At 43.1% G+C, this 25,152-nt stretch overlaps 1 protein-coding gene across 6 annotated transcripts; it reads left to right on the forward strand.

The window, feature by feature from the left end:
• The first annotated feature begins 578 nt into the window (after positions 1-578).
• Positions 579-25,152, forward strand: RBM5 (RNA binding motif protein 5). 6 transcript variants are annotated; one of them, XM_027098775.1, is made up of 26 exons: positions 579-705; positions 2,048-2,117; positions 4,268-4,433; positions 5,216-5,371; positions 9,114-9,183; positions 9,673-9,746; positions 12,202-12,285; positions 13,170-13,230; positions 13,701-13,766; positions 14,625-14,785; positions 15,233-15,330; positions 15,935-16,022; positions 16,174-16,251; positions 16,335-16,407; positions 17,081-17,166; positions 17,555-17,633; positions 17,846-17,937; positions 19,590-19,751; positions 20,591-20,740; positions 20,823-20,894; positions 21,472-21,651; positions 22,193-22,267; positions 23,287-23,384; positions 23,462-23,591; positions 23,994-24,083; positions 24,470-24,554. In XM_027098775.1, exons 2-25 carry the CDS (start codon positions 2,101-2,103, stop codon positions 24,048-24,050), a joined length of 2,373 nt encoding a protein of 790 aa, XP_026954576.1. In that variant the 5' UTR covers positions 579-705; positions 2,048-2,100; the 3' UTR covers positions 24,051-24,083; positions 24,470-24,554. The 6 variants fall into 6 exon arrangements, with proteins under 6 accessions (XP_026954576.1, XP_026954574.1, XP_026954579.1 ...); XM_027098774.1 differs by lacking the exon at positions 23,994-24,083 and having other exon boundaries at positions 580-705; positions 24,470-25,152; XM_027098773.1 differs by having other exon boundaries at positions 23,462-24,554.

A 25,152-nucleotide genomic window follows, 5' to 3' on the forward strand; every position in this document is an offset into this window, starting at 1 on the left:
GCCCACGTGCCACAACTAAGGAGTCCTGGAGCCGCAACTAAGGGGCCTGTGTGCCACAACTATGGAGCCTGCCTGCCACAACTAAGAACCAATGCAACCAAATATTTTTTTAAAATCCTCTTAATTTCCATAAACCTCAATTTCCTTACTTGAAAAATGGATTTAATAACCACCTCATAGGTTATGAAATGAAAATAGAAATTTGTAAAGCATGTAGCCCAATCTAATCTAGCATTCAATAATGCAATAGGCGATCGACCTACATTCCTTCTCTTAAAGCCAGATTAAACGTGATGGTTTACACCGCGTCGGTGAAAGAAAACTGTACTCTCTAAGGCCCTTGTAGCAAAGCAAATAATTACTATGCCTAATAAAGGTAAAAGCTCTGATCCCTATCTGCAAAAGGCAGACTGGAGATTAGGCCTGGGTTTTGAAGAAAGGGAAATACGCAGGAAATTGACACAGGGCGTAGTTAAGTGACAGGTTGCCCTAGCGACCACACTCCCCAGCAGCCCTCGCGCAGCCAGACCCCTTCGCGGATTGGACACCTCCATAGGAAGCGTGTGGCGGGGGGAGGGGATAGGCGCGAGGTACTGTGGGTAGGAGACGGCCGTCGACGGAGGCGCCATTTTGTGAGGCGGCCGTACCCTGTTGGAATCCCTTGGCGCAAAACCGCTACTGCTGCTGCTTCCGTCCTTCCTGGGGGTGAGTGCGGCGGCCGCCCGTAATGACCCGCGGTTCTTTCTGTTGCAGCAGGCCCTGTAGAGCCTCCCTGTCAGCCGCGGGCGGCGGTCGATCAGCTCCAGCCGGATCTCTCGAAGGGCTACCGGAGGCATTGGAGAGCCGCGCCCCTCCTCGCCGCTAGCGCTGTCAGCTTTCAGAGAGCGTTCTCCCGCCCAGCCCGAGGCCCGCTTCTTTCGGGCTTTGAGTGTGCCCCTGTCGGGACGTGTTTCCGACTACCCAGCCCAGCTGAGCATGAAGCCGTCGTTTGTCCCTCGGGTACTTCTCAGGGGCGCCCTGACAGTCTCCAGCCGCCATCGCCCCGCAGCTTGACCTGAATCAGCCCTCTCCGGAAAGCTGTTCGGTGAAGGCTGATCTGCGGGCTGGGAACCTCTTGGGGGTCGGGAGGCGGGTGTGCAGGCAGGAAGAGAAAGCCGGACTCCTGAGTTGGTCGCGCAGGCCGTGGCGCCGCCATCTCGGCCGCGACACCCCGCGGAGGTGGGTCCGGGCACTGCCCAGGCGAAGAGGGGAGGCATCAGAGATTCTGCCTAGGGCCTGGTTTCTCCTGGATGGTTCTCTTCCATTTATTAATTCAGCAAATGTTCGTTCAGCGCCTGCCTAGAACAGGCGCCAGGGACTGCTGTTAAGTAGTTTCTCGGACCGCGCACGCATCGAACGCAGTCTAGCTCTGTGATGTTTTATCACCGCCGGTGCGCAGCTGAGCCAGGCTGGCCACCTCAAGAACCTGTGATGATCATTGTTACCTAGGAATTAAGTCGTGTGGAGGTTTACCCTTGTTTGAGATAGCTTTGGATCAGCCGTTGCATTTTAAATGGAGTAGATTTTCAATCAACTCAGCATCGGGCTTCTGAAAGGTTTTAAGTTTTTCCTAAGTAATTTTTGAATTTCGTTTCACTCCTTGTATTAATATACTTTGATTAATGTTTTAACGGTCAACGATCGCAATGGAGTTGCTTTGATTCAGAACACAGGGAGCTGATTGCAGCTGTGCCCTTTTTGCTTTGTAATCCTACAGCAGGAGCAGGGAAGGAACCTTCTGCTCGTATCCTTTTATGGCTTTGTTATTGAATGTGGAATCTAATATTTTTAACTGTGCTTCGCCTTCCTGCTATGCCCACTGTTAACAAAATGTTAGCTTGATTTTAATGTTGACAGTTGGTCCCCACTTCCCTCCCCACCCCCCCAACCTTAGATAATCACTGTTAATGGTTTAATGAAATTCCAATCTCAGTAGTGTTCCAGCTGTGGAACAGTTGACTTACATGATCTCTCAGACTTGCAGCAACCTATCTCTTTTGTCTCCTAGGAAAAACAAAATTTGAACCGTTTGGAGCAGTGTGCTAGATCTTCAGCAGGACAATGGGTTCAGACAAACGGTAAGTTATTACTGTTACATGCCTTTGATCTCAGCATTTCAATGGGGACTGAGCTATTTGTTAAAAATTGTTTATCAAACAAATATTTGAGTGTCTGTTTTGTATCCGGCGTTGCTGTGAGCACTTTCATGATACTTGCTCTCACAAGCACACAGTTTAATGAGATAATTAAAATACTGTGTGAACTGTGCTATGGTAAAAGAAGTTGAGGGTGCTGTTAGAACACTTAGGAACATGTGTTTTCTTGGAAACGGCCAGGAAAGCTTCCTGGAGAAAGTATTCTCTAAGGTGAAGCCTGAAGGGTAAGAAAGAATTAGGCAAAGGAGGGCTGGGTGGAATAGTAAGTCATGAGGGTTCCTGGTGTGGATAACAAACAGCCTCTGGAAGAAGCTAGGAGATCATACTGTCTGTCACTTTGCACAGTACCTGGGTTGTAGAAAGCAATCAGTGAATGCCAGTTCTCGTTATTGTCCCCTCCATGACAAGATGATCCAGATTTATAGAGCTGAGAAGCTTTGGACCATGGGTTACATTTTTAAGAAAAAAAGAAGAAGAAAGAAAAACTGCTAAAGAATTAGTAAAGAATTAAGATGAGAGCATTTGACTCCTGTGTCATCTGTGGATTCTCCGACTCAAACCATTTGATTTAAACACACAACCTTTGTTTATACATCCAGCTGCCTCCTTAATATTGAGTCCAGTCCCAGTGATAGATCAAATTGATGGCGCACTGGGACTCATGAAGTGTTCATGTCACATGATATCATTGTTTTAATGCTTTGTCAGTACTCTGGTTCCAAACAAATTAACATTTACCGTTTTGGGGTCTCTCATCTACGTACTTAACATTTCAAAATAGTCCTAGGCTACTTGTTTCATTTGTTTCTTTTTATGAAATTTGTATACTCTAAATGAGGCCCTTATAAGCCTTCTCTTTGTCTTGTCCTTACATAGTAGTTTTATGAACCTGGTAAACAATTTATGAAAGAACTATTTATATCTGTGGTCAAATGGGTTTAAGCCTTTTGTTATTAGGTTTTCCTGTGAGGCCCAGTGCTGCTCAGTAATCAAAAATAAATCAGGGGCTTCCCTGGTGGTGCAGCGGTTAGGAGTCTGCCTGCCAATGCAGGGGACATGGGTTCAAGCCCTGGTCCGGGAAGATCCCACACGCTGCAGAGCAACTAGCCCCATGTACAGCTGCTGAGCCTGTGCTCTAGAGCCCGTGAGCCACAACTACTGAAGCCCATGCACCTGGAGCCCGTGCTCTGCAACAAGATAAGCCACTGCAGTGAAAGGCCCTCGCACCGCAGCAAGAAGTGGCCTCCGCGCACAGCAATGAAGACCCAATGCAGCCAATCAATCAATCAATCAGATGTTATAGGAAATAATGTTCTCTGATGGTGCTAGTTATATCTAACAAATGAACTTGGTTAACTGCCTAATGGGGAAAAAAGACAGGTTATCCAGTTTGTTGGTCCATTTCTTAGTAGTGAGATACTCTTCAGAGTGGATGAGTCAGGACATGTCCTCCTTTGTAATTGAGTGAAATGCTAATACAGTTGACCCCTGAACAACATGGATTTGAATTTTGCAGGTCCACTTATAGGCAGGTTTTCTTCAATAAATACAGTACTACATGATCCGTGGTTGGTTGACTCTGCAGATGCAGAACTGTGTATACCAGAGGGCTAACTGTGGGACTTGAGCATCCATGGGTTTTGGTATCTACAGCAGGTCCTGGAACCAGTCCCTGGCGGGAACAACTATAATTACATTCTTCCCATCTAGATTGATCACTAAGATCTGAAATCAGGGATGAAAGGAGTGATGTGTAGGCCACAGGCTTGGGAAAATGCAGGATGAACTTGGGCAGCTTGACTCTCTCAAAAATATTAAACCCATACATTTGATAGCTATATTTTTACATTTAGTATGAATTCCTGAAAACTACCTTTGTACTTAGGGATATAGGTGTTTTCCCAGTCATTGTCTTTGTAAATTGGAATTTGGTGATAAATTTTAAGGGATACACTGAACTAGTTGGATGTCTTGTAAACTGAGATGTGGGTTGTGTGTTTTTTCAACCATGTTTTCTAAAGGGACAAAATATGATTTACTGAAGAGTAAATGAAAATTATTTTCCGTGGCAGAGTGAGTAGAACAGAACGCAGTGGAAGATACGGGTCCATCATAGACAGGGATGATCGTGATGAGCGTGAATCCAGAAGCAGGAGGAGGGACTCAGATTACAAAAGATCTAGTGATGATCGGAGGGGTGATAGATATGATGACTACCGAGACTATGACAGTCCAGAGGTGAGTGACCAACAACTGTTTATAGAGTTGTTAGAATTATGAATTATATGCACAGAACCTCCAAGATTCTTGAAATAAGTATACCAAGTGTGGAAATCTCTCAAGAGGAGTATTATATTCAAACTCTTTATTATTCTGAAATCTGAGTCGACTATAACCCTCAAAGACAGACTGTGCCCTGTAGTCATAGAAATACTGGCCAGGGTTTACTTAGGGCTCACTATGCTCCAGGCAGTCTTTTGAGCACTTGACTTACATGAACTCATTCAGGTCTCACTATAACCCTATAAGGTAGGTGTTATTCTCATTTTAAAGATGAGACAATTGGGGCATAATTATATACCATCCCTTTGCCTCAGATGGTGTTTCTAAAAGTTGTAGTTTAACATTGTAGCATAGCTTTTTTCACATTTCTTTACATATGCATTAGCTTTGTTTAGCAGTAATTGTGCAACCAGCATAATTTTGCACTGTTTTTTTTTTTTTCTTATGCATATAATCATCTTATTTTAACAGGTAATAGTGTTTCATTGTGTGTTGTTATACTGTTTGTGAGTTGTTAAACCATTCTTCCTGAACTAAATGATTGTTGCCAGGTTTGGGGGTTTCTGTTCTTGTTTTTTTTGTTTTATGCTGTTTTAGAAGACACTGCAGTGAACATCATCATGGAGTTCTTGTATTATCTCTATTCCTAAAGATAAATTACAAGTGGAGAGACTGGATCAAAGGGTATAAATAAGTCCAGTGTGATTTGAATTACAATTTTCTTTTTTGTAAATCAGAGAGAACGTGAAAGAAGGAACAGTGACCGATCCGAAGATGGCTACCATTCAGATGGTGACTATGGCGAGCATGACTATAGGCATGACATCAGTGATGAGAGGGAGAGCAAGACCATCATGCTTCGCGGCCTTCCCATCACCATCACAGAGAGCGATGTAAGGGGAACCAACAGTTCTAATGAGCAATCCAATAGGCACAGTGAACTTTGAGCTTCTACCATTATTTTCTTGTGTTACTATATCTCGAGCTAATATCTAGTGAAATACATTTCTGTAATTAGGGTGGAGTTCTCTCAACTTGGTTCACAGATAGAATCATTTGTATTTAGGCTTTGAAGCTCAATGTAGAGTTTTCAGAAGAACTACAGGGAGCAGTTCTTATTCTTTCAATAATAGCTATTAGAAGGTAGCCAGTACGTTTTTATTGAATTCGTTACTTACTCAGTGAGGATGTATCTGTAAGAACATTTTATGATTTGGCCATCCTTTGATTTAATGGAAATTATATTATCCATTTGAAACTTCTTAAAAGCCTGTAGAAAAGCCTGGCTCCCCACTTCTCAGACTGGTCAACTATGGCCTTGGTGTACTGGGCACTGCCTGATTTCCAGTGGTATCTCTGACCCTCATGCATTCCTTCCAGCCACATCCACCACTTGCTTCTGCTGCAGGCCACTTTGGACATGTCCACTGTTCTACCAGTGTGCCTTTTTTTTCTTCTTGAAGCCCTCTTCCCTTCCCTTCTTCCTTCCCTTCTTCCTTCCCTTCTTCCTTCCCTTCTTCCTTTTCTTCCTTCCTCCCTCCCTTCCTCCCTCCCTCCCTCCCTTCCTCCCTCCCTTCCTCCCTTCCTTTTCTTCCTTCCTCCCTCCCTCCCTTCCTTCCTCTTTCTCTCTCCCCTCCCTCTCCCCCTCTGTCTCTCTCTCTCCCTCCCTCCCTTCCTTCCATCTTTCATTTGGGAGGGCAGCTCTGTGCGGCATGCAGGACTTTAGTTCCCCAATCAGGGATCGAATCCATGCTCCCTACAGTGGAAACACGGAGTCTTAACCACTGAACCGCCAGGGAAGTCCCTGAAGCCTTTCTTGACCTACCAGGTAGAATTTCTTAAGTGTATCCCCAACCCTTGAATGCAGGAGGCTGCTCAGCCAATGTTGTTTGTGAAATGAATGATGTTTTGAAATACATTTATAAAACATGCATTATGCCAGTATCTATTGTCTTGGAGTATTCAGAGTAATATTCTGACTAATGTTTAGTGAATTTTAGAGCTAAAGATAAGTACTGAGTTCACACAGCCTTGGTCTTCTAAACATTGGAAGTGACAAATGTGAGATGGGATATTAGAATTAATAGTGGGTATTTGTGATCCACAGCACACTTGCTACACTGTGTACTGCTATGCTATAGTGATGCAGAACCATGGATCCTGCCTCATAAAAGCTTAAGGATGAATAGCTAAGGTCAGCAGATAATGAAGACAATGCAGAGTAGAAAGGGGTAGGTGTTGGAAGAGGTCCTGTTGAAAGTGGTTCTGTGGAGTAACTCTGGAGGATTCTTTAAGGGAGCTGAGTTAACTGGTTGAGAGCAAGGAAGAGCTCCAGGGAGGTTTTAGTTGAGTTGATTCTTGGGGGATAGAAATGTTTTGGTCTGGTGGAGAACTGAGGATAAGATGTGGACTGGCCCAAATCAGCTTGGTTTGACTGAAATCAAAAGCTTTTGGCAGGAGAGAGGTGGATGGGAAGGTGCTTTGGGGGCCAGTGATGGAGTCTTTGAAAGCCCAGCTAAGTATAAAAGAAAGCTACTGAGGTTTTTACCTGGTAACAAAAGCTATGTAGGTTAGAATGGTAGGGGGTGGAAAGAAGGCAGAGCTGAGCTCAGCAGCAGCCATGAGCATGTGGAGTAGGGGATACAAGAAATCTTGCAGGAGTCAGTTGAGGAAAGTTTACTTGTTGATCATACTGTTCCCTTGAGTCTTTTAGGCCTGTGGCCCTGGGAGCGTGCAGAAGAAGTGGGTGGCATGGGGAGAGCAATGCCTTAGCTGACTCTGGGGGCACTCCCTTCTGGTAATGAAACAAGATTGAAATGCTTATTTATTTCAGGCTTCTCAGAGAACTAGAAGTGCTTACCTTAAGAAGGCAGGTTTTCAAAGTAGACTTTCTGAGGTTGCCAAATTTTGTGCAGTATTTGTAGAAAATTTGCTTATTGAGATCTTTAAAACCTTTTAAAATTATAGTATTTAATCTTCTCCTGAATTTCAGTTTATCACTTTTAGTATTGTCATTTTATTTTAGTCCCCCACTGACATGTGAACTCTTAGAGTAACAGTCTTTAGTTAATTATGTTACTATGTACGTTACTGTATCACTACTTTTTAGAAGCTGTTTTTAGTTACTCTGGTGACTGATTTTTTACTTACTGTGTTACCAAGCATGAACTTGAGTCAGGTGGTTGGCTCTGGCTCAGTGTAGTGCTTCTCATACATACTCTTTGTGAAAAAATAGTCGATTTTCCTTATATTTATGGTAGTTGCAGTCTATAAAGGCACTGGGGGTATGGAACCATGCTCTTAGGGGAAATACAAAGTTAGGTTCCTGTGAGCCTCTGGTCACAACATTTACATTAACTAATCAATATATGACCTTGTTTCGTGTGTATTTCTGTTTAGAGGTGCCTTATTTAATATATACTGTTGATTCATTAGCATTGAACTCACAGCCAATAGCACTGTAACTTATGTCTGAATGAAGCTTTTCTAATATATTTTCCCTGTAAGGGACATCACAGCCTTCCTTCTTGCATTAGGAACACTAGACAGCACTTCAGCACTGCACTTGGAGAGCCATTTTAAACAGTGAAATCACCAACAAAAAGTACAAAAATGTGAAAAACTTGGCACTAAACAGACTATGAGTAGGACACTTGTTTACAGTATGAAAGCTGAAACAAGGCAGAGCATCACCTCTGCCGGGAACACATACATCAGGTGACTCAAATTTTTTACTACTCTGCACGTGTCTGCAAATGGCCATGAAAGCACTTACAAGTATTGATTTGGAGTTAACGAATTTTAATGCGTAGGCAAATCCACAAGCGCAGAATCCCCAAATAATGAGGATTGACTGTATATAATCCTGCAGCCTTTACACGTAATTATGGAAAGTGGAGGCCACGAAGAATCTCTGTTTCACAAATTTGGCCCTGGTTTTCTCCCTGGGAGTATCGCTGCCTGGTATGATTGATAAAGAGACTAATGTATTTATTAATGTATTTTGCCTTTTGCAGTAAGGGTTTGATCTGACATCAATAACAAACCTACCAGCCAGAAGTCTTTCTTCAGGCCCAATTAATGTTTACTTTGATTTACTAGGAACCAAAGAACGTTATGAGCTTTGTTAATTTTCACCATTAATGTAAATGTAAGGAAGCTATTTCTTTAAGATATTGTGCAAAAAATATTTATCTTAAGGGAGTTCCTCATTTTTTGGCATTGATACTTGGTTGCGTACTTCAGAAGACAGTGACATATCTTCTGCATTTTTTAAATCTCATCTTTCTTTCTGGTCCTTTAGTACAAAGAACAACAAGATTAGACTAAAGGAGGGAGGCTTGAGGGACAGCATACCATGAGCAAGACTGTATATCACAAAATAAATAATTGTGCTTGAGGAAATTCCCAGTCAGCATATAAAGAATGCCTTCAAAGCTGTTACAGTACATCAGTTTCTATGAGAAGTGTTCCTTCTTTTATTCTATTTTTAGAATAATTACATTTTGATGATAGAAGTTAAAAGCTTGGCTAATTAAGCAGTTAATGTAATCCCTAGTCTTTGACCTCTCTTTAGTGTGGAATAGTTTGTGGCTAAAGCTTTAACTATAAATGTGTAAATCCCTGTCTGTGCAGATTCGAGAAATGATGGAATCCTTTGAAGGCCCTCAGCCTGCGGACGTGAGGCTGATGAAGAGGAAAACAGGTGAGAGCTTGCTTAGTTCCTGCTGTTCTGGTTCTCTTCCCCATTCCCACCTCAGTCCCTAAAGAACATCCTGATATCCCCAGTCTTCAAGCACATGAATTCAGAATGAAAGGTTTGCCATGGCTAAGGAATGTGACTGTTTGAAAACGATGTTAGAAAGCATCTGAGGACCTTTTTAAAAACTTTGTTTTTAGGGGCTTTTTTTTCCCTTCGGTAAGTAGTGATTTATAAACTCCTTGTTTGACTGTTTGTAGTCGGTTGCATGGTTACTTTTTAAGCGTGGAATCAAATCGAGTGGCATTTAGTTCAGGCGGCTTGGTTCCTTGCCATGGCAAAGTATCAAGAAGATCCCCAAGTCAAGTCACATTTGTAAAGCTGCTTCCCAATTGGCTTTGTCACGCAGTGTTGAAGCAGTGGGAGAGAGATTCACCTGTTATAAAGGAACTGACTAACACGAGTATCCCGTCTATATCTGAATGCTGTCTCTAGGTGTAAGCCGTGGTTTCGCCTTCGTGGAGTTTTATCACTTGCAAGATGCTACCAGCTGGATGGAAGCCAATCAGGTTGCTTCACTCACCAAGTCTAGATATTCATGAAAATGGAACAAGTCTGTACAATTAAAAAAAAAAAGGTTGAAGGAGTGGTTTGTTCCAAAGGAGTGACTTTAAAAAAAGAAAAGCTTTGTATATATTAAAATTGCTGTTACTAGAATAAATACAGTACCAAGCACTACGTTGCAGAATTTGCTCTGCCTTTAAACATGGCTACCTGGCAGAGCCTTGTTAACCACTGAATATTTGTCTGGTAGTTATCAAGACATCTTTAATATTCCCCTTTTCCTTACCTGATTATATTCCTATTATGTCCATTGAGAGTAATCTTAGATTATCCAACTCTCGATTTGACAGTGAAGAGAATATAATTGAAGTCTGCTACAGGCATTTTGTAAGTAATTTTTTATTTTGCTTGGAGACTGCAAGCCTCCTGGAGGCGTAACTGCTCAGTGGGTCTTCAAGGACTATATAAGGACCTAGTGGAATTTCTGAACAATAAGTCTGATGAGATTAGCCTGGAAGCTGGTGTCCTGCTGCTGTCTGATCTAGTTAGAGTGGCATTAACATTCTAATCTCCCTGAGAATGCCTTTTATAGTCTGTTCAAAGCAAATCATTGATGATTCTTTAAGAAGCATTAACTGAAGTGTTCTACAGTTTGTCAAGATAATGTTCAGTGCTTGGCACTTAAATAACGTTTTTTGCCAGAACTCCAAAGCACAGTATTGAATGCCTTAACCAAGTGCATTCTGGGAAGTCTGCTTAACTCATTATGTTGCTTCTCTGCAGCATTTTATGATTTGTCACTCATAAATAAGAGTTATATTCTTTGATGATTTATTATCATTTATAACAAGACTCACTAATGAGGGTATCATTTTGATTGACTTGTTAGATTTTTAAGCCTCTCATTTCCTTAACCCAGAGGTGACAGCCTGATCTTATAATGGTAGATCTTCATTCATTTCATACCATGGACACCATCCTAATAAAACTCAGGACATACACAAGCTTCATGTGAATCTGCTTTCTTTACATGACAGCATTTTTAATATGGTGGATGTATCAGAATGACTTGCTTGGGAGTTTAAAACTCCTAGGAAATTAAAACTTGTAAGACACTTAAAAATCTCCACAATTTTAATGTATACAAAGCTATGTTAATGTGTAATATTTCATTACAGTTCAAATTCACTCCAGAAATAAAAGGCCAGTAGGATTAGGGACTCAGTGATAGTTTGGAGTCTCCCCCAGCACACATCCCTCCTAGTGGGATGATCTGTTGACATATCTGCCAGCTTCTTTATTTTTGCTTCTTTACAACACAGTGAGTGGATGGCCTTCAGCTCTTTCCCTCTTGGCCAGACATGCAGTCTTGTCTTTAGATATTGCAGAGACAACATTCACAGCATGTCTTAACTCTTCCAGGATTTGCAAGAACCAAATTACTCAACAGTATGTATGTTTAGAGGGGTTAGACTTCTTTAAAAAAATTTGGATATCTAACCTCCTACTTAAATCTGTTCTGACAGTGTCAGAACATCCTGCTCCCTTCCCCTCCCCCCCCAAAAAAAAAAGAAAAGATGTGCCTGTTAAATGAAGGCTCTTTGGGGGCAGGTGCTGGGTATACTCTTGGTAGAGTGATTCAGCTCGGAGTTTTTGACCTTTGAAAATTAAGTCCTTTTTAGTCACATGGTTGACTTGAAGGATGAGGTGGTATATGAACATTTACAAACTTTTCCTAACCCCCTGAAGAAACTTCATTGGCCTCCTGGTTACTCATCTTGAAGGAGAGTACCATCTATTTCAGTGAAAAACACATCTGTCACTCAGGACATCACGTGGTTGCACTTGGCAGGAAGAAATCTCATTTAGCTGTTTTACAGTCGATGGCATTCAGACTAGTTCCTCCTGAGAAAATTGTAACCAGATTCCCTTTAAAAATGAGTTCCCCTCCCATTGTCCCCCAAAGGACACATCCTGAAGCAGGAATTTGAGGGAAGGGGAAATGTAAAGGCTTTCACTTTGCATAAGGATGGGGGACTGGGGAAAAAGTGAAGCGAAGCCCAAGGACACCATGCTAAGGGCTAAAGTAGGAGACAACCTCAGAACTGGGAGAGTTGTGTCTTCTGCTTTTTGAAATAGACTGTCACTCTCAGGCAGCCTGTCAATGATGAATGTTAGGACTTCTGTCTCTGCTGGAGACACGGCCTGGTGCATGTCAGCGTTTAGTGTGTGGCAGCTTTCTCAGCACTCCCTGACTCCGTTTACCTTTACTCCGCATCCCATTCTCTTACTGCCTATCTGAAGGATTGGATGGGCAGAGTATAGGTGGCGGTGGTTGGTCCTCCCCGTATGTTGTCCATTTAATTCCAGAGCACTGATTTTTCCGAAGTGTGCTCTGCCCTGGGAAAATGGACACATGTTCCTCACAATGGGAATAACTAATTACTTCTTTTTTTACAGAAAAAGCTGGTGATTCAAGGAAAGCATATTGCAATGCATTATAGCAATCCCAGACCTAAGTTTGAAGATTGGCTTTGTAACAAGGTAAGCATGTGTCCTTCCCAAATAGACAAAACTCTTTTGGGGTTTTGTTGTTTTCTATTTGTTTGTTTGATTGTCCAAACAAGGACATGAGTAAGTACACAATCACCAGCTTTTATCATAAGGTGATTTTTGTACTTTCTGACTTTCTTGGGTCCTCCTGAGTAGGTACTAAAGGACAGAATCCCTCAAACATGAGAGATTTTGTTTAAGATCCTGGTTCTAAGCCCAGTGTTTCAATTAAGATTTTAAGTTTATTTCACTTTATGGTTTCTTGAATTCTAGAGCTCTCAACTTTTGGCAATTTCTCTCTTTTTTTTTTTTTTTCTATTACTGTTTGGCTGCATTGGGTCTTTGTTGCTGTGCATGGGGGCTGTTCTTCATTGCAGTGCACGGGCTTCTCATTGTGGTGCCTTCTCTTGTTGCAGAGCATGGGCTCTAGACGCATGGGCTTCAGTAGTTGTGGCTCACGAGCTCTACAGCGCAGGCTCAGTAGTTGTGGCGCACGGGCTTAGTTGCTGATTCTTAACCACTGTACCACCAGGGAAGTCCTTATGGTGCTCTTCTGATATAAGGAAGAACTTTGCCAGTGGCTTGCTATAGGATTTTGGGGTGAACTAAAACTTTTCCCCAGCTTGGTAAAAATGGAATTCTACTTCAGAATACATCAAAATTTGTTTTTCTTGGGAGAATTCACATAGTAAAAGCATTCTAAATTTTTAGGTTAATATCCCTTTATCTTGGATACATGGTATCACTTTCTGCTTTTTTTTTGGTTGTTCCTCACTGGGACTTGCCCGTGGCCCTCTTGCTCTAACTTACCACATTGTTACTAGTAAGCCCGGCCTACTGTGAGAAATAACTAAGATAAAACTTTTTTTTTCCAGTGCTGCCTTAACAATTTCAGGAAAAGACTAAAATGCTTCCGATGTGGAGCAGACAAGTTTGGTAAGCACAGATTCAGCTGTTTGGGAATATGTATTAAACCCTGACTAATTGGATTGTCTGTGAACCTAAGGAAAAGTACAGGTTGTAGGGCATTTAAACAAGTAACCTATATATTTTCCTTAAACCTTCTTACCTTAGGTTAGGTAGATCCTGCTGATGATTGTGAGAGTACAAATAGTTCTTTTATGTTCCAAAATTAAGTCTGCTCGCCTTGTTTACATTCTGCATCTGCTTTTCTTTAGTATAGAGGTAATGTCAGTCCTCCACTGGCCCAATTTTTGCATTCCCCATTTAAAATTCATGTCAAAATTAATGAGGTTTTACTATAGCCACAAATGGTTAAAAAAGAAAAAACAACTGCTACATTTACTTAAAATTAAAACTTCGGTATTTCAATGTATTTTTTATATTGGTTTGTTGTTTGTTTGTCTTCAGTTAGTGATTCTTCCTCTTTCTTTCCTTTCTTGTAGACTCTGAACAGGAAGTGCCCCCTGGAACCACAGAATCAGTTCAGTCTGTGGATTACTACTGTGATAGTAAGTTCAAATGTAATCTCTTGGCCTTTATGTTGGAAATTAACCTCCATTTGATGTTTTTGTTCTCCTACCCTTTTTTATTTTATTTATTTATTTTGCATTTATTTTATTTATTTATTTTTGGCTGGCGCTGGGTCTTCGTTGCTGCGCACGGGCTTTCTCTACTTGCGGTGAGCGGGCTTCTCATTGCGGTGGCCTCTCCTGCTGCACAACATGGGCTCTAGGCATGCAGGCTTCAGTAGTTTGGGCATGCAGGCTCAGCAGTTGGGGCTCGTGGGCTCTAGAGTGGAGGCTTAGTAGTTGTGGTGCACGGGCTTAGTTGCTCCGCAGCATGTGGGATCTTCCCGGACCAGGGCTCGAACCCGTGTGCCCTGCATTGGCAGACGGATTCTTAACCACTGCACCACCAGGGAAGTCCCATCCTGCCGTTTTTTTTGTTTTGTTTTTTTCATCCTGCCATTTTTTAATGAGGAGCAGTAGCTTCAGATTGCCTCATAAAAGATGGGTTTTTAGAATCTTCTCCATGTCAAAGTGTGAAAGATATGCAGTCAACTCTTGAACAACATGGGTTTAACGAACAATGTGGGTTTTTTCAATGAATGCTATAGTAGTACAGTATCCTCTAGTTGAATCTGGGGTTGTGGAACTACCAGTACAGAGGGCTGACTATAAAGTTATATACAGATTTTTGACTGCGTGGCTGGGATGGGGGTGGGGTCAGCACCCCTCATCCCCCTGCATTCAAGGGTCAAATATGCTAGAAACCTCCCAAAATGGATTTGTTTGTACTTGAACCTGCCTTGAAAAGCATTGGTTGTGGGAATGCATGTATCTGTCATCTGTCTCATTCACCTGCAGCAATCATACTTCGAAACATAGCTCCACACACTGTGGTGGATTCCATCATGACAGCGCTGTCTCCCTACGCATCCTTAGCTGTCAATAACATTCGCCTCATAAAAGACAAACAGACCCAGCAGAACAGAGGCTTCGCGTTTGTGCAGCTGTCTTCTGCAATGGTGAGATGTTCATTGAATCTTTCCTTTTAAAAGAAACTGAGATTTAAGAGGCAAATGTGGTTCATCCAATTGTGATACTGTGTGTAAGGCTCCTGGAGCCCAAAGTTCAAGACTTAAGAAATGACAGTTATTACAGTGCTAAATTATAGGCTGATGACTTCAGTAAGTGGTAAAAATACATATATACCTGTAGATAACTGAAGGTTGAGCCATAGTTTTGTCATTTCATCATGCTTTGTTTTAGACTGTTTCAGCATTTACTCTTTTAATAATACGGGATACCTTCATGTCCTGGAGGAAAGAGGGCTAATTTTTTTCTCATGATTTCATATCCGCAAATAAGAATGAATTGCTATTCTTTTTTTAATATTTCTTTGATTGGGCTAGGTAGTAGCGAGAGATTTTCAGTTATGTGACAAAATTGTTTTTCTTCACATTCTCCTTCAGGACGCTTCTCAGCTGCTTCAGATACTACAGAGTCTCCATCCTCCTTTGAAAATTGATGGCAAAACTATTGGGGTTGATTTTGCAAAAAGTGCCAGAAAGTGAGTGGCTTCATTGTCCTTACTTCAAACCGCTGCATCTGCGTGCTTGTCCAGGGATGCTTTGCTAACTGCACTCAAAGCCCATGTTCTCTACATTGAGACACTATCCTTCCTGGTTGGCTGGGAAGGATACAGTTGTCTTCTTAGAGCTTATTCCCTCCTGTCTCAATAACCAGTTGCCAGAAAACTTCAGAGCAGGACAAAGAGAGACATGGCAGATGGGTTGAGAATAAGTGCTATGCAAACTGCTTCAAGATGGTGCAAACCCATCTGGATATAATTCTTTACTTCCAGAACAACCTGCAGTTTCATGTATATAGAGGTTCATTCTAGCGACGTAAATTTCCCCTTTCTGGTGTCATTGCTCATCCAGCAGACACCTTATTAGATGGAAGGGTACAAAGGAGAATAGAAATACTACAGGGACACTTGCCCACTTAGGGCTTTGCCCATGGGAACCCTTCCTCATCTGAAATGTGGCCTTGTTGGCATTAGAGACCTTCCAACAAAGGCTGGAGTGAATTGCTGTTTTCTGGGTAGTGTGGCATTAGTGATTGGAAGCATACTGAGATAGAATCACATGATTGGATCATTGTGGTTTCAGAGACTTGGTCCTCCCAGATGGTAACCGGGTCAGTGCTTTCTCCGTGGCTAGTACAGCCATTGCTGCCGCTCAGTGGTCTTCCACCCAGGTAAGATGGAGGATCTTTTTGCTCAATGTAGTGTGGTGGCGTTGCCCGGATTCACAGAAGTAACCTCTCCAGCGATGCTTGCCTTAGAAGCTCTCCAAGGACATTTTAAAAACTTGATGTCTGTGTTTCCTCTTCTTTTGATATTTTGTAGTCTCAGAGTGGCGAAGGAGGCAATGTTGACTACAGTTACCTGCAGCCAGGCCAAGATGGCTACGCCCAGTATGCTCAGGTAGGTAGATATGACCAGCATCCAACTTCTGGTCTCCAGAGTGTGTCTGAGAATAGCAGCTTTAATGGTGGACTCTTCTACAGTACTCACAGGATTACCAACAGTTTTATCAGCAACAGGCTGGAGGATTGGAATCTGATGCATCATCTGCATCAGGTAATAAACTTCATATTCCCTTTATTTTTGTTTAAGCAAATACAATAGAGGAGATAGAACTAGATGTTCTCACTAGACCCAAATAAATCTATGAGGGCCATTTCCCTGCAAAACTTGGGGATAGGACACATTCAGCGTTGTCACCATGTGCCTAAGGTCCTAGGGGAATATTGGGATTGCTCGTGTACATCAGGAGCTGATAAGAAGCTCTTAGAGACCATGTGATGAGTGTTCATTCTTGGAATTCAGTATTTTCCCTGTCTGTGTTGTTAGGAATCATGGGTGACCATGTAGGTTCAGGTAAGCAGAGACGGTGTGGCCCTGCAGTCTGGTGTCCAGTCATTAATCAGAAGGGTCACTCTAAAAGCTTATGCTTCAGTTGTTGTTCTAGAATTATAAAGGTGTGGCAGTTAAATCTATTCACAACCCCAGAGCAGATATGGAGACTTTCTTCTCTTCCTTCTTCTTAACCATCATACAGAATGTTTGACTTTGTGTGTCACATTCTAGTAGGATTATAAAAATGAAAATATCGTAGGTTCAAGAGTACTTATTGGGAATTAGGTTGTTAAGAACTGACATATACAAAGATGCTAGATTGGGCATTACAGATAAGGATGTTTGGCTTAGAGTTCAGTGCGTTGGCTCTTCTAACTCCTGTGTTTATTATCAGGCACAGCGGTGACCACCACCTCAGCGGCTGTAGTATCTCAGAGTCCCCAGCTATATAATCAGACCTCCAATCCACCCGGCTCTCCGGTAATCCTGTCATTTTAGATACAGAACTGGTGACTGTTGGGGAAGCTTTGTGTTGCCATACTAGTATTGTCTTTGCCTGCTGTATGAGCTAGGATTGAATAATACACACACATTCCAGTCTCACTTCTCTGTCAAATATTATTAGATAATAAAATAATTTTGTGTATGTATTTTAAGTGCAAGATTCCAAACGGTGTATTTATACTATGCATGTTTCGACTTGACCTTTAGGAAGAAAGTTGTCAACATGTGTTTTGATCAAGGATTGCCTTAGATCGTTGCTACAGTGGGTCTGTCAGGGGGCCCTTCCTGCTGGATGATTGCAGTGATTTAGTTCTCTTGAGAGACTTTACAGTTGAAATTATATTGAAGCTGCTGTTCTTTCCAGACTGAGGAAGCACAGCCTAGCACTAGTACACAGGCCCCAGCCGCTTCCCCCACTGGTGTAGTTCCTGGTACCAAATATGGTAAGCCAAACCTCATGGGGCTGTTGATAGTTGGAAGGTCCTAGTTGTTGTCTTTGTTTAATAAGAGTTCCTCTCCCTTTGTGGGTGTCAGAGGGACACTTGGGGATGTGAGAGAAGACCATTAAGGCCTGCTGCATCTCAGTGGCTTAGAATTTAAAGTAAAGCCAGTTTCTTACCTGGAATGACTGTATGCTGGATTTTGTTTTTTGCAGCAGTGCCTGACACGTCCACTTACCAGTATGATGAATCTTCAGGATATTACTATGATCCGACAACAGGGCTGTACTATGACCCCAACTCGCAGGTAATTTAAGGGTTAAAATGCATGTTTTGAGGTATAATGTACATACGGAAAAATGCATGAAACTGATGTACCGTTCTTGCAGTTCTTTGAATGTTTGCATGTATATGCGTTCATACATACACCAGCACTGAGATAAGAACGAGAGCATTCCTAGCACACTGGACATTCTCTGGTGCCTGTTGCTGTTCGGTCAGTAACCCCACCCGTAGCCACTATTCTTACTCCTAAACCATGGATTATTTTGTCAAGTTAAAATTTATAGGTGACTGTTAACCTTCATGTAAAGACCTAGATAAAAATTTTAATTGTGATTTTTTTTCTTACTATATATTCTTTTTTTTAATTGAGATAAAATTCACAAAACATAAAATTCACCATTTTAACCATTTAGAGTGTTCAGTTCAGTGGTATATTCACAGTGTTGTGCAGCCATCATCACTATCTAATTATAGAACCTTTTCATCAACCTGAAAAGAAACCCTATACCCTATATATTAAGCAGTCACTTCCTAATCCCGTCCCACCCCAGCAAATGCTGTCTGCTTTCTGTCTCTATGGATTTGCCTATTCTAGACATTTTGTGTAAATGGAATCAGATATGTGACCTTTTGTGTCTGGCTTTTACTTAGCAACCCTTTGTATTTTTGAGAATAGAAATTAGCAGATGTGTGGAGTGATATTTTATTTTTGGTAGTGTGTATAACTTTTAAAGAGGAAAAGCAACATTAACACTCCAAAAATAAACAGCTATTTATGACCAGGAGCTGTATGTATATATAGAACAGTAAAAATAAGTGCTTTTAACAGAAACTTGGCATTGAGAGCTTGTGGTTTCTGAGAGTCAGGTGTGAAGCTGTGTGGGACCTGCCAGGGAGGCTGAGCCTGTGCATGGTTCTTCCACTGCTCTTGCTTGTGAAGTCTGACCTTTCCCAGGCCATTCTTCTTGGCGGCCATAGAAGTTGTGGCTCCTGTGCCTGACCCGCACCACCTTCCCTGGAAGAGATACAACAGGCAGTCTCTCCTGGGTCCCTGTTGAGCAGGTAGAGTGAGTGATTGAAGAATAGAGAAGAGGAGAGAGAACTGCTACCTATTCTCTGTTGTGGTTCTCCCCACAAATTTCAGATCAAGTTCCTTCACATGTCACCTCCTTCCAGGCTCCTGAGCTAGCCTCTTACAAACCTGTTTGGTTGCCTGAATGTCCACAGGCCGTGTTCTGTATGGTTGAACCCAACAATGAGATGTTAACTGGTTGTCATAGAGGACGTATGAGAAAAAGCTCCTCCTGAACCACCTGTTCTGGCCACTTGGTTTGTGTAAATGGTCTGTCTATGGAAAGGAGTCAGACGCGTTTCTCTTAGGGTACCCTCCAGGCCCAGGGATTAAGTTAATAGGAACTAGACTCTTGAAAAGAAACCACACTCTACTTTTACCCAAGAGGTTTCACACCTCTTGGCTGGTTCATCATCCTCACCTACACCAAGGTGTACAGCACCTCTTCTCTACGTAGAAAATATTACTAGTCTGCAACATGCTTTGTTTTTATGTTTAGTTTTTTTGACAAAACAACTTTGATGTGGGTTTTTGACAAAATACTCCTTTAAGTTAATGGTTCAACACAGCAGAAATCTGCATTAATGGTATTTTTTTCCCAGTACTACTACAATTCCTTAACCCAGCAGTACCTGTACTGGGATGGAGAGAAGGAGACTTACGTCCTGGCTGCGGAGTCTAACTCCCACCAGCAGACAGGCCTACCTCCTGCAAAAGAGGGGAAGGAAAAGAAGGAGAAACCCAAGAGCAAAACAGCACAGCAGGTAAGGTCATGACCCAGCCAGCAGACCCATCTTTCTCTCTGGGATATTGGGCTTAATTTTTATGTTTTTTTTTGTGGGGGGCAGGGGGGCGAGGCATTTATATCTGCTTTATTTGGATTCTTTAAAATGGGGCCACACATTTATATCAAGTTTGTAGAGCATTTTGCAATTTTTTAGTGTTACATATGTTGTCTGTCAGTTGCCTATGTACTTACGGGAAAAAAATCCTGAAAGACTCAAAGACTTTTTTAATATTTATTTATTTGGCTGCATCGTGTCTTAGTTGCGGTACGCGGGATCTTCATTGCCGCGTGCAGGGTCTTTAGTTGCGGCATGAGGGATCTAGTTCCCTGACCAGGGATAGAACCCGAGCCCCCTGCATTGTGAGCACAGAGTCTTAGCCACTGGACCACCAGGGAAGTCCCTGAGATTTAGGTTGTATAAGGCTGTATGGGGTTTCCTGTGCCTTTCGGCGGTTAAAAGAATTCACTGAAGAGTTCCCTGTGATGGAGCAGCAAGAAGAAAAGAGTCATTAATCAGCCTGCATAGTGCAGGAGCCTGCATGAGTCCCAACTTCAGTCCAGGGAGGAAAAGTCGTTTATACAGGTAACTTCAATGGGAAGCTGATAGAGGCCATCCATAAAAACTATTTATGGAATTTAAAATACATTGACTTTTGAGACCTTTAATGACTTTGGTTGTATGTACCTCATAAAGGTAAGGGCAAAAGGGGTTTTGTTACAGTTTGTTACCATAATGCCTTGTTTTCATGGCATAGGAGACTATTTTCTAAGTTCCTCTACCTAAGTGTATTTTTTGTAATTGTTGTTTGACTTTAGATTGCCAAAGACATGGAACGCTGGGCTAAGAGTTTAAACAAGCAGAAAGAAAATTTTAAAAACAGCTTTCAACCTGTCAATTCTTTGAGGGAAGAAGAAAGGAGAGAATCTGCTGCAGCAGATGCTGGCTTTGCTCTCTTTGAGAAGAAGGTAACAGTAGCAGGAATGGCCTTACTTCATGAGGGGAACTTAGGTAAAATTTGAGGCTTATGGTGTGTTCTCTGTTTCCCAGGGAGCCTTAGCAGAAAGGCAGCAGCTCATCCCCGAATTGGTACGAAATGGAGACGAGGAGAATCCCCTCAAAGTAAGGAAGTACCACCAGTTTAAAGACCATATCTGTGCTTTGTGTCTCACTTTGAAACTCAGCTGCATCGTGGCTAATGTGATTTCTACTTAATTGGTCCCTGTCAGTGGGTATTTGGAGCAGCTTCTGCACATAGAATCCATGTTCAGGGCTTTGCTTTCCCTGTGTGAGAGCTGGAGAGATGGAGCAGGGAATGAAGCCCGAATTCCTGAGCTCAGTTAATTGAGTTTTATTGCATTTGTAAATAGAGAGTTTTAACAGACTGGAAAGAGAAAATTAAGACAAGAAAAAAACGGATTTTATTGGTAGATACTAATGTGGGTAGGCTGTTACTCTGATCTGTTGTATTTGGGGTTTTCAAATATGGTCAGCAGTTTGAGAACAGCCATCCAGGAACTCTTCTTGGGGCCCCAAGAGGGTTGGTGCCAGGAGGCTCTCGAGCCCATCACTGGAGGACCTGGCTGCTCCACTCAGTACGGGTAATGCGTACTCGCACAGTTTGGATTAGGCATTACTTTTAGCCATTGCTATCTTCCTGTTGTACATTTCCAATGACCCACCCTCCTTTTGTCCCTAGAGGGGTCTGGTTGCTGCTTACAGTGGTGACAGTGACAATGAAGAGGAGCTGGTGGAGAGACTTGAGAGTGAAGAAGAAAAGCTGGCCGACTGGAAGAAGATGGCCTGCCTGCTCTGCCGGCGCCAGTTCCCAAACAGAGACGCCCTGGTCAGGCACCAGCAGCTCTCAGACCTACACAAGGTGGCCATGCTTCTCTGAGCTGATCTGAGGCAGGGAGGGGAGGCAGCAAGATGCTGTGAGTGCCCTGACGGTAGTGAAGTTTCAGTAAATACCTGTATTAAATGATTGCCTTTTAGAAGGCTGCTCCTGATTATAGTATGTTCTAGATTATAGAGTGGAAAGGACCGTGGCAGCTCCATATGCACCGGGCTCTGGCTTTCATGCTGTAGTGTAGTGAATTAGACTTTGACTCTTAGAATATAATAGATACTGGGGCTTCCCTGGTGGCGCAGTGGTTGAGAGTCCACCTGCCGATGCAGGGGACACGGGTTCGTGCCCCGGTCCGGGAAGATCCCACATGCCGCAGAGCGGCTGGGCCCGTGAGCCATGGCTACTGAGCCTGGGCGTCCGGAGCCTGTGCTCCACAATGGGAGAGGCCACAACGGTGAGAGGCCCGCGTACCGCAAAACAAACAAAAAAAAAGAATATAATAGATACTGATAATGTTGTGATACCTCAAATTAGGTGTGAATTCTTACTGTCTGTAAAATCTCTCGTATAGCAAAACATGGACATCTACCGACGATCCAGGCTGAGCGAGCAGGAGCTGGAAGCCTTGGAGCTGAGGGAGAGAGAGGTGAATGGGGGTCAATGTGCCGCTAGAGTGTCTTGGGGTAACTGCCTTTGGCTTTTATTTGTAGCACTTGTTTCAGGTCCCAGGGACAGGGTAGGATTTGCCACATACCTGTCACCTGGCCATTGTGGCTCATGTAGATTGGACCCAACTCTGTGCGCTTTGTGAGCCCTGTACTGACGCTTAATGAGGGTGCTCGAGGCTGCTCACAAGTCCTGAGTGCCAAATACTTGCTGGTGAAGTATGCTGGATTTTAGCAAGGAGAGAGTGAGCTCATCTGGCCTGGCCAGGGAAGCCTTTGTGAACAATGAGAGAAGCTTCAAATGAGGCCCAGGGAACAGCAGGACACAAGATGATTGCAGGTGATGTGGAAGGAAGCAGTGGGCAGGAGAAACTTGTGGGGCCACTAATGGGCAGTCATTTGGTAGTTGACGAGGCAGGTTGAGAGCCAGCTGGGCAGGGTTTTAAATACAAATAGAGGCCTGTGGGTTAGAGATGAACCAGTGAGCAAGTTACTTGAAATTTCTCACCCCAAGATAGTATCTGTAGTTAGGGCTTTTGCTTTCCTGTTTTTTTCCACTGTTTATGGTGCCGTCTCCCCAGGGACTGTAGAACAGGTCTCTGGAAGTCTCCTTGGCTCTGTCTCCCTGGAGGTGGGCCTGTCCAAATGCTGAGGGGTACAGCAGCTCTGCCCTCCTCTCCCTCGAGGACCTTGGCAAGCTGTGCCCACGCCCAGCAGGCTGGTTGAAGAGCTTGACAAGAGGTGACTCGTTAAATAAAACTGGTTGTTGGAAACATAGTTCTACCCCAGGTTCCACACACAGTTCATCTCTACAAACCTGCCGTTTTGGGTATGACTGAGTGCAGCGAGGGAGACAGGGCATGTGGTATTTGAGAGCACTCTAAAAGGCCAAGCTCCGGATGAAGAAAGCACTTGAGGTGATAATCTTGAAGTGTGGGTGCATGAGACTGCTACAGATTGAAGTCTGAATATCTCTAACCATGTTTGTTTTCTCACATAGATGAAATACCGGGATCGAGCTGCAGAAAGACGGGAGAAGTACGGCATTCCAGAACCTCCAGAACCTAAGCGCAAGAAGCAGTTTGATGCTGGCACTGTGTATGTGTTGTGCACATTTTCCACTTTGTGAGCCGGGGCTCTGGCTTTTTAAGTAACTGTGTGTTTGCCACTGGCAGGAATTACGAGCAGCCCACCAAAGATGGCATTGACCACAGTAACATTGGCAACAAGATGCTGCAGGCCATGGGTTGGCGGGAAGGCTCAGGTTTGGGAAGAAAGTGTCAAGGCATCACAGCCCCCATTGAGGTAAGCAGTGGCTTGCAGGCTTATCCCAGAGATGAGATGCGATTGAAGAACCCAGAGGACCTAGGACCCAGTGGGAGTTGTCTTCTCTGCAGCCCTCCCATATTTCACGCTCCTTTTATGATGTCAGTTGGAAGGAATGGGTGTGGCACCCTACTTGATTTTTCTGGTCTTTTGGTATCTTTGGGTAAAACCTACCTTCTCCTAAAGGCTGTGTCTTTCCATGTCCTTTGTTATAAACAAACCCTAATTTAATACCAATTAATACCTAATTTAATACCAATACCAATTAGATTGGATTTTTAGAAAGGTACTGTGCTTTAATTTCTAAGTGATTTTGCTTATGTATAAAACAAATTATAATTTAGTAGGATTTCCATCCATGATAAGAAATCTTTTACTCAGATCTCAGGAGCAGAGGCCCTCAACCACTGGCCTTCTAGACAAAAGCACCGCCAGTGATTGCTCCCTCTCTGACCCGGTAACATAGCTTAGGTCAGACTCTTACTGTTGATTTGTGCAAGTGAGTTCTGCTGACTTCAAGCTGTCCTGCTGTAATCTGTGCCCAAAATTACCAGAGCTTCCCTGGGCTTCAGTGCAATGCTTTGTGCTTTGGGGCCCTTACAATGCTTGCTGAACAGGCATAGGAGTAGGGGAGGGTGTGGTTCTATCTGCCTGTCTCCCTTACTTACCTATTTGATCCCTTCAGTCCTTAAACCTACTCCAGGTCTCCAATATAGAAATCCATATCTTCATTTAAAACTTCCTCTCCTGTCTTCTAGAGGGTGGTCCAGCTCAGTAGGGAGTGGGTTAGATAAGGGAGAGAGGGAGCCGTCCACACCCTACCTGCCAGCTGCTGACAGCAGTTTTATCCCCCCCAGGCTCAAGTCCGGCTAAAAGGAGCTGGCCTAGGAGCCAAAGGCAGCGCATACGGACTGTCTGGTGCAGATTCCTACAAAGATGCTGTCCGGAAGGCCATGTTTGCCCGGTTCACTGAGATGGAGTGAGACTCAGAGGATGAGAGAGAGAGAGAGAGAGAGAGAGAGAGAGAGAGAGAAAGAGAGAGAGAGAGAGAGATGACAAGGAGCTCCAGAGAGCACAAGGAGTGCTCCATCTCTTGAATTCACTCTGACCACCTTTCTGTTTAAGGGCATGCCTTGTGCTGTTAATAGTTTTTAGGGCAAACCACTTCATTCTGCAAGGTTCTCCCACTTAAAGGAGTTCCCCTCATATGGATTATCTGGTGAATGGCCTGCCAGAGGGCTCGTGAGCTGGCCAAGGGGACAGTGGGTCTTTTATACTTCAGTGTACATAGTGTAATTGTAGTGTGTTTTACATGTGTAGCCTATGTTGTGGTCCATCAGCCCCTTGCATTCCTAGGGGGTGTTGAGATGCCCTAGGGTGGTATGTAACACCAAAGCCGCCTCTGTCATTTGTTGTGCTGTCTTTTCTCGGCAAAAGCCTTGTGTATATTTGTATATTACACATTTGTACAGAATTTTGGAAGATTTTCAGTCTAGTTGCCAAATCTGGCTCCTTTACAAAAGAAATACCTTGAAAAATG

Source organism: Aethalodelphis obliquidens, unplaced genomic scaffold (assembly GCF_003676395.1).
Source record: "Aethalodelphis obliquidens isolate GAN/ISIS:26980383/991018 unplaced genomic scaffold, ASM367639v1 scaffold125, whole genome shotgun sequence".
Classification (NCBI taxonomy): Eukaryota; Metazoa; Chordata; class Mammalia; order Artiodactyla; family Delphinidae; genus Aethalodelphis; species Aethalodelphis obliquidens.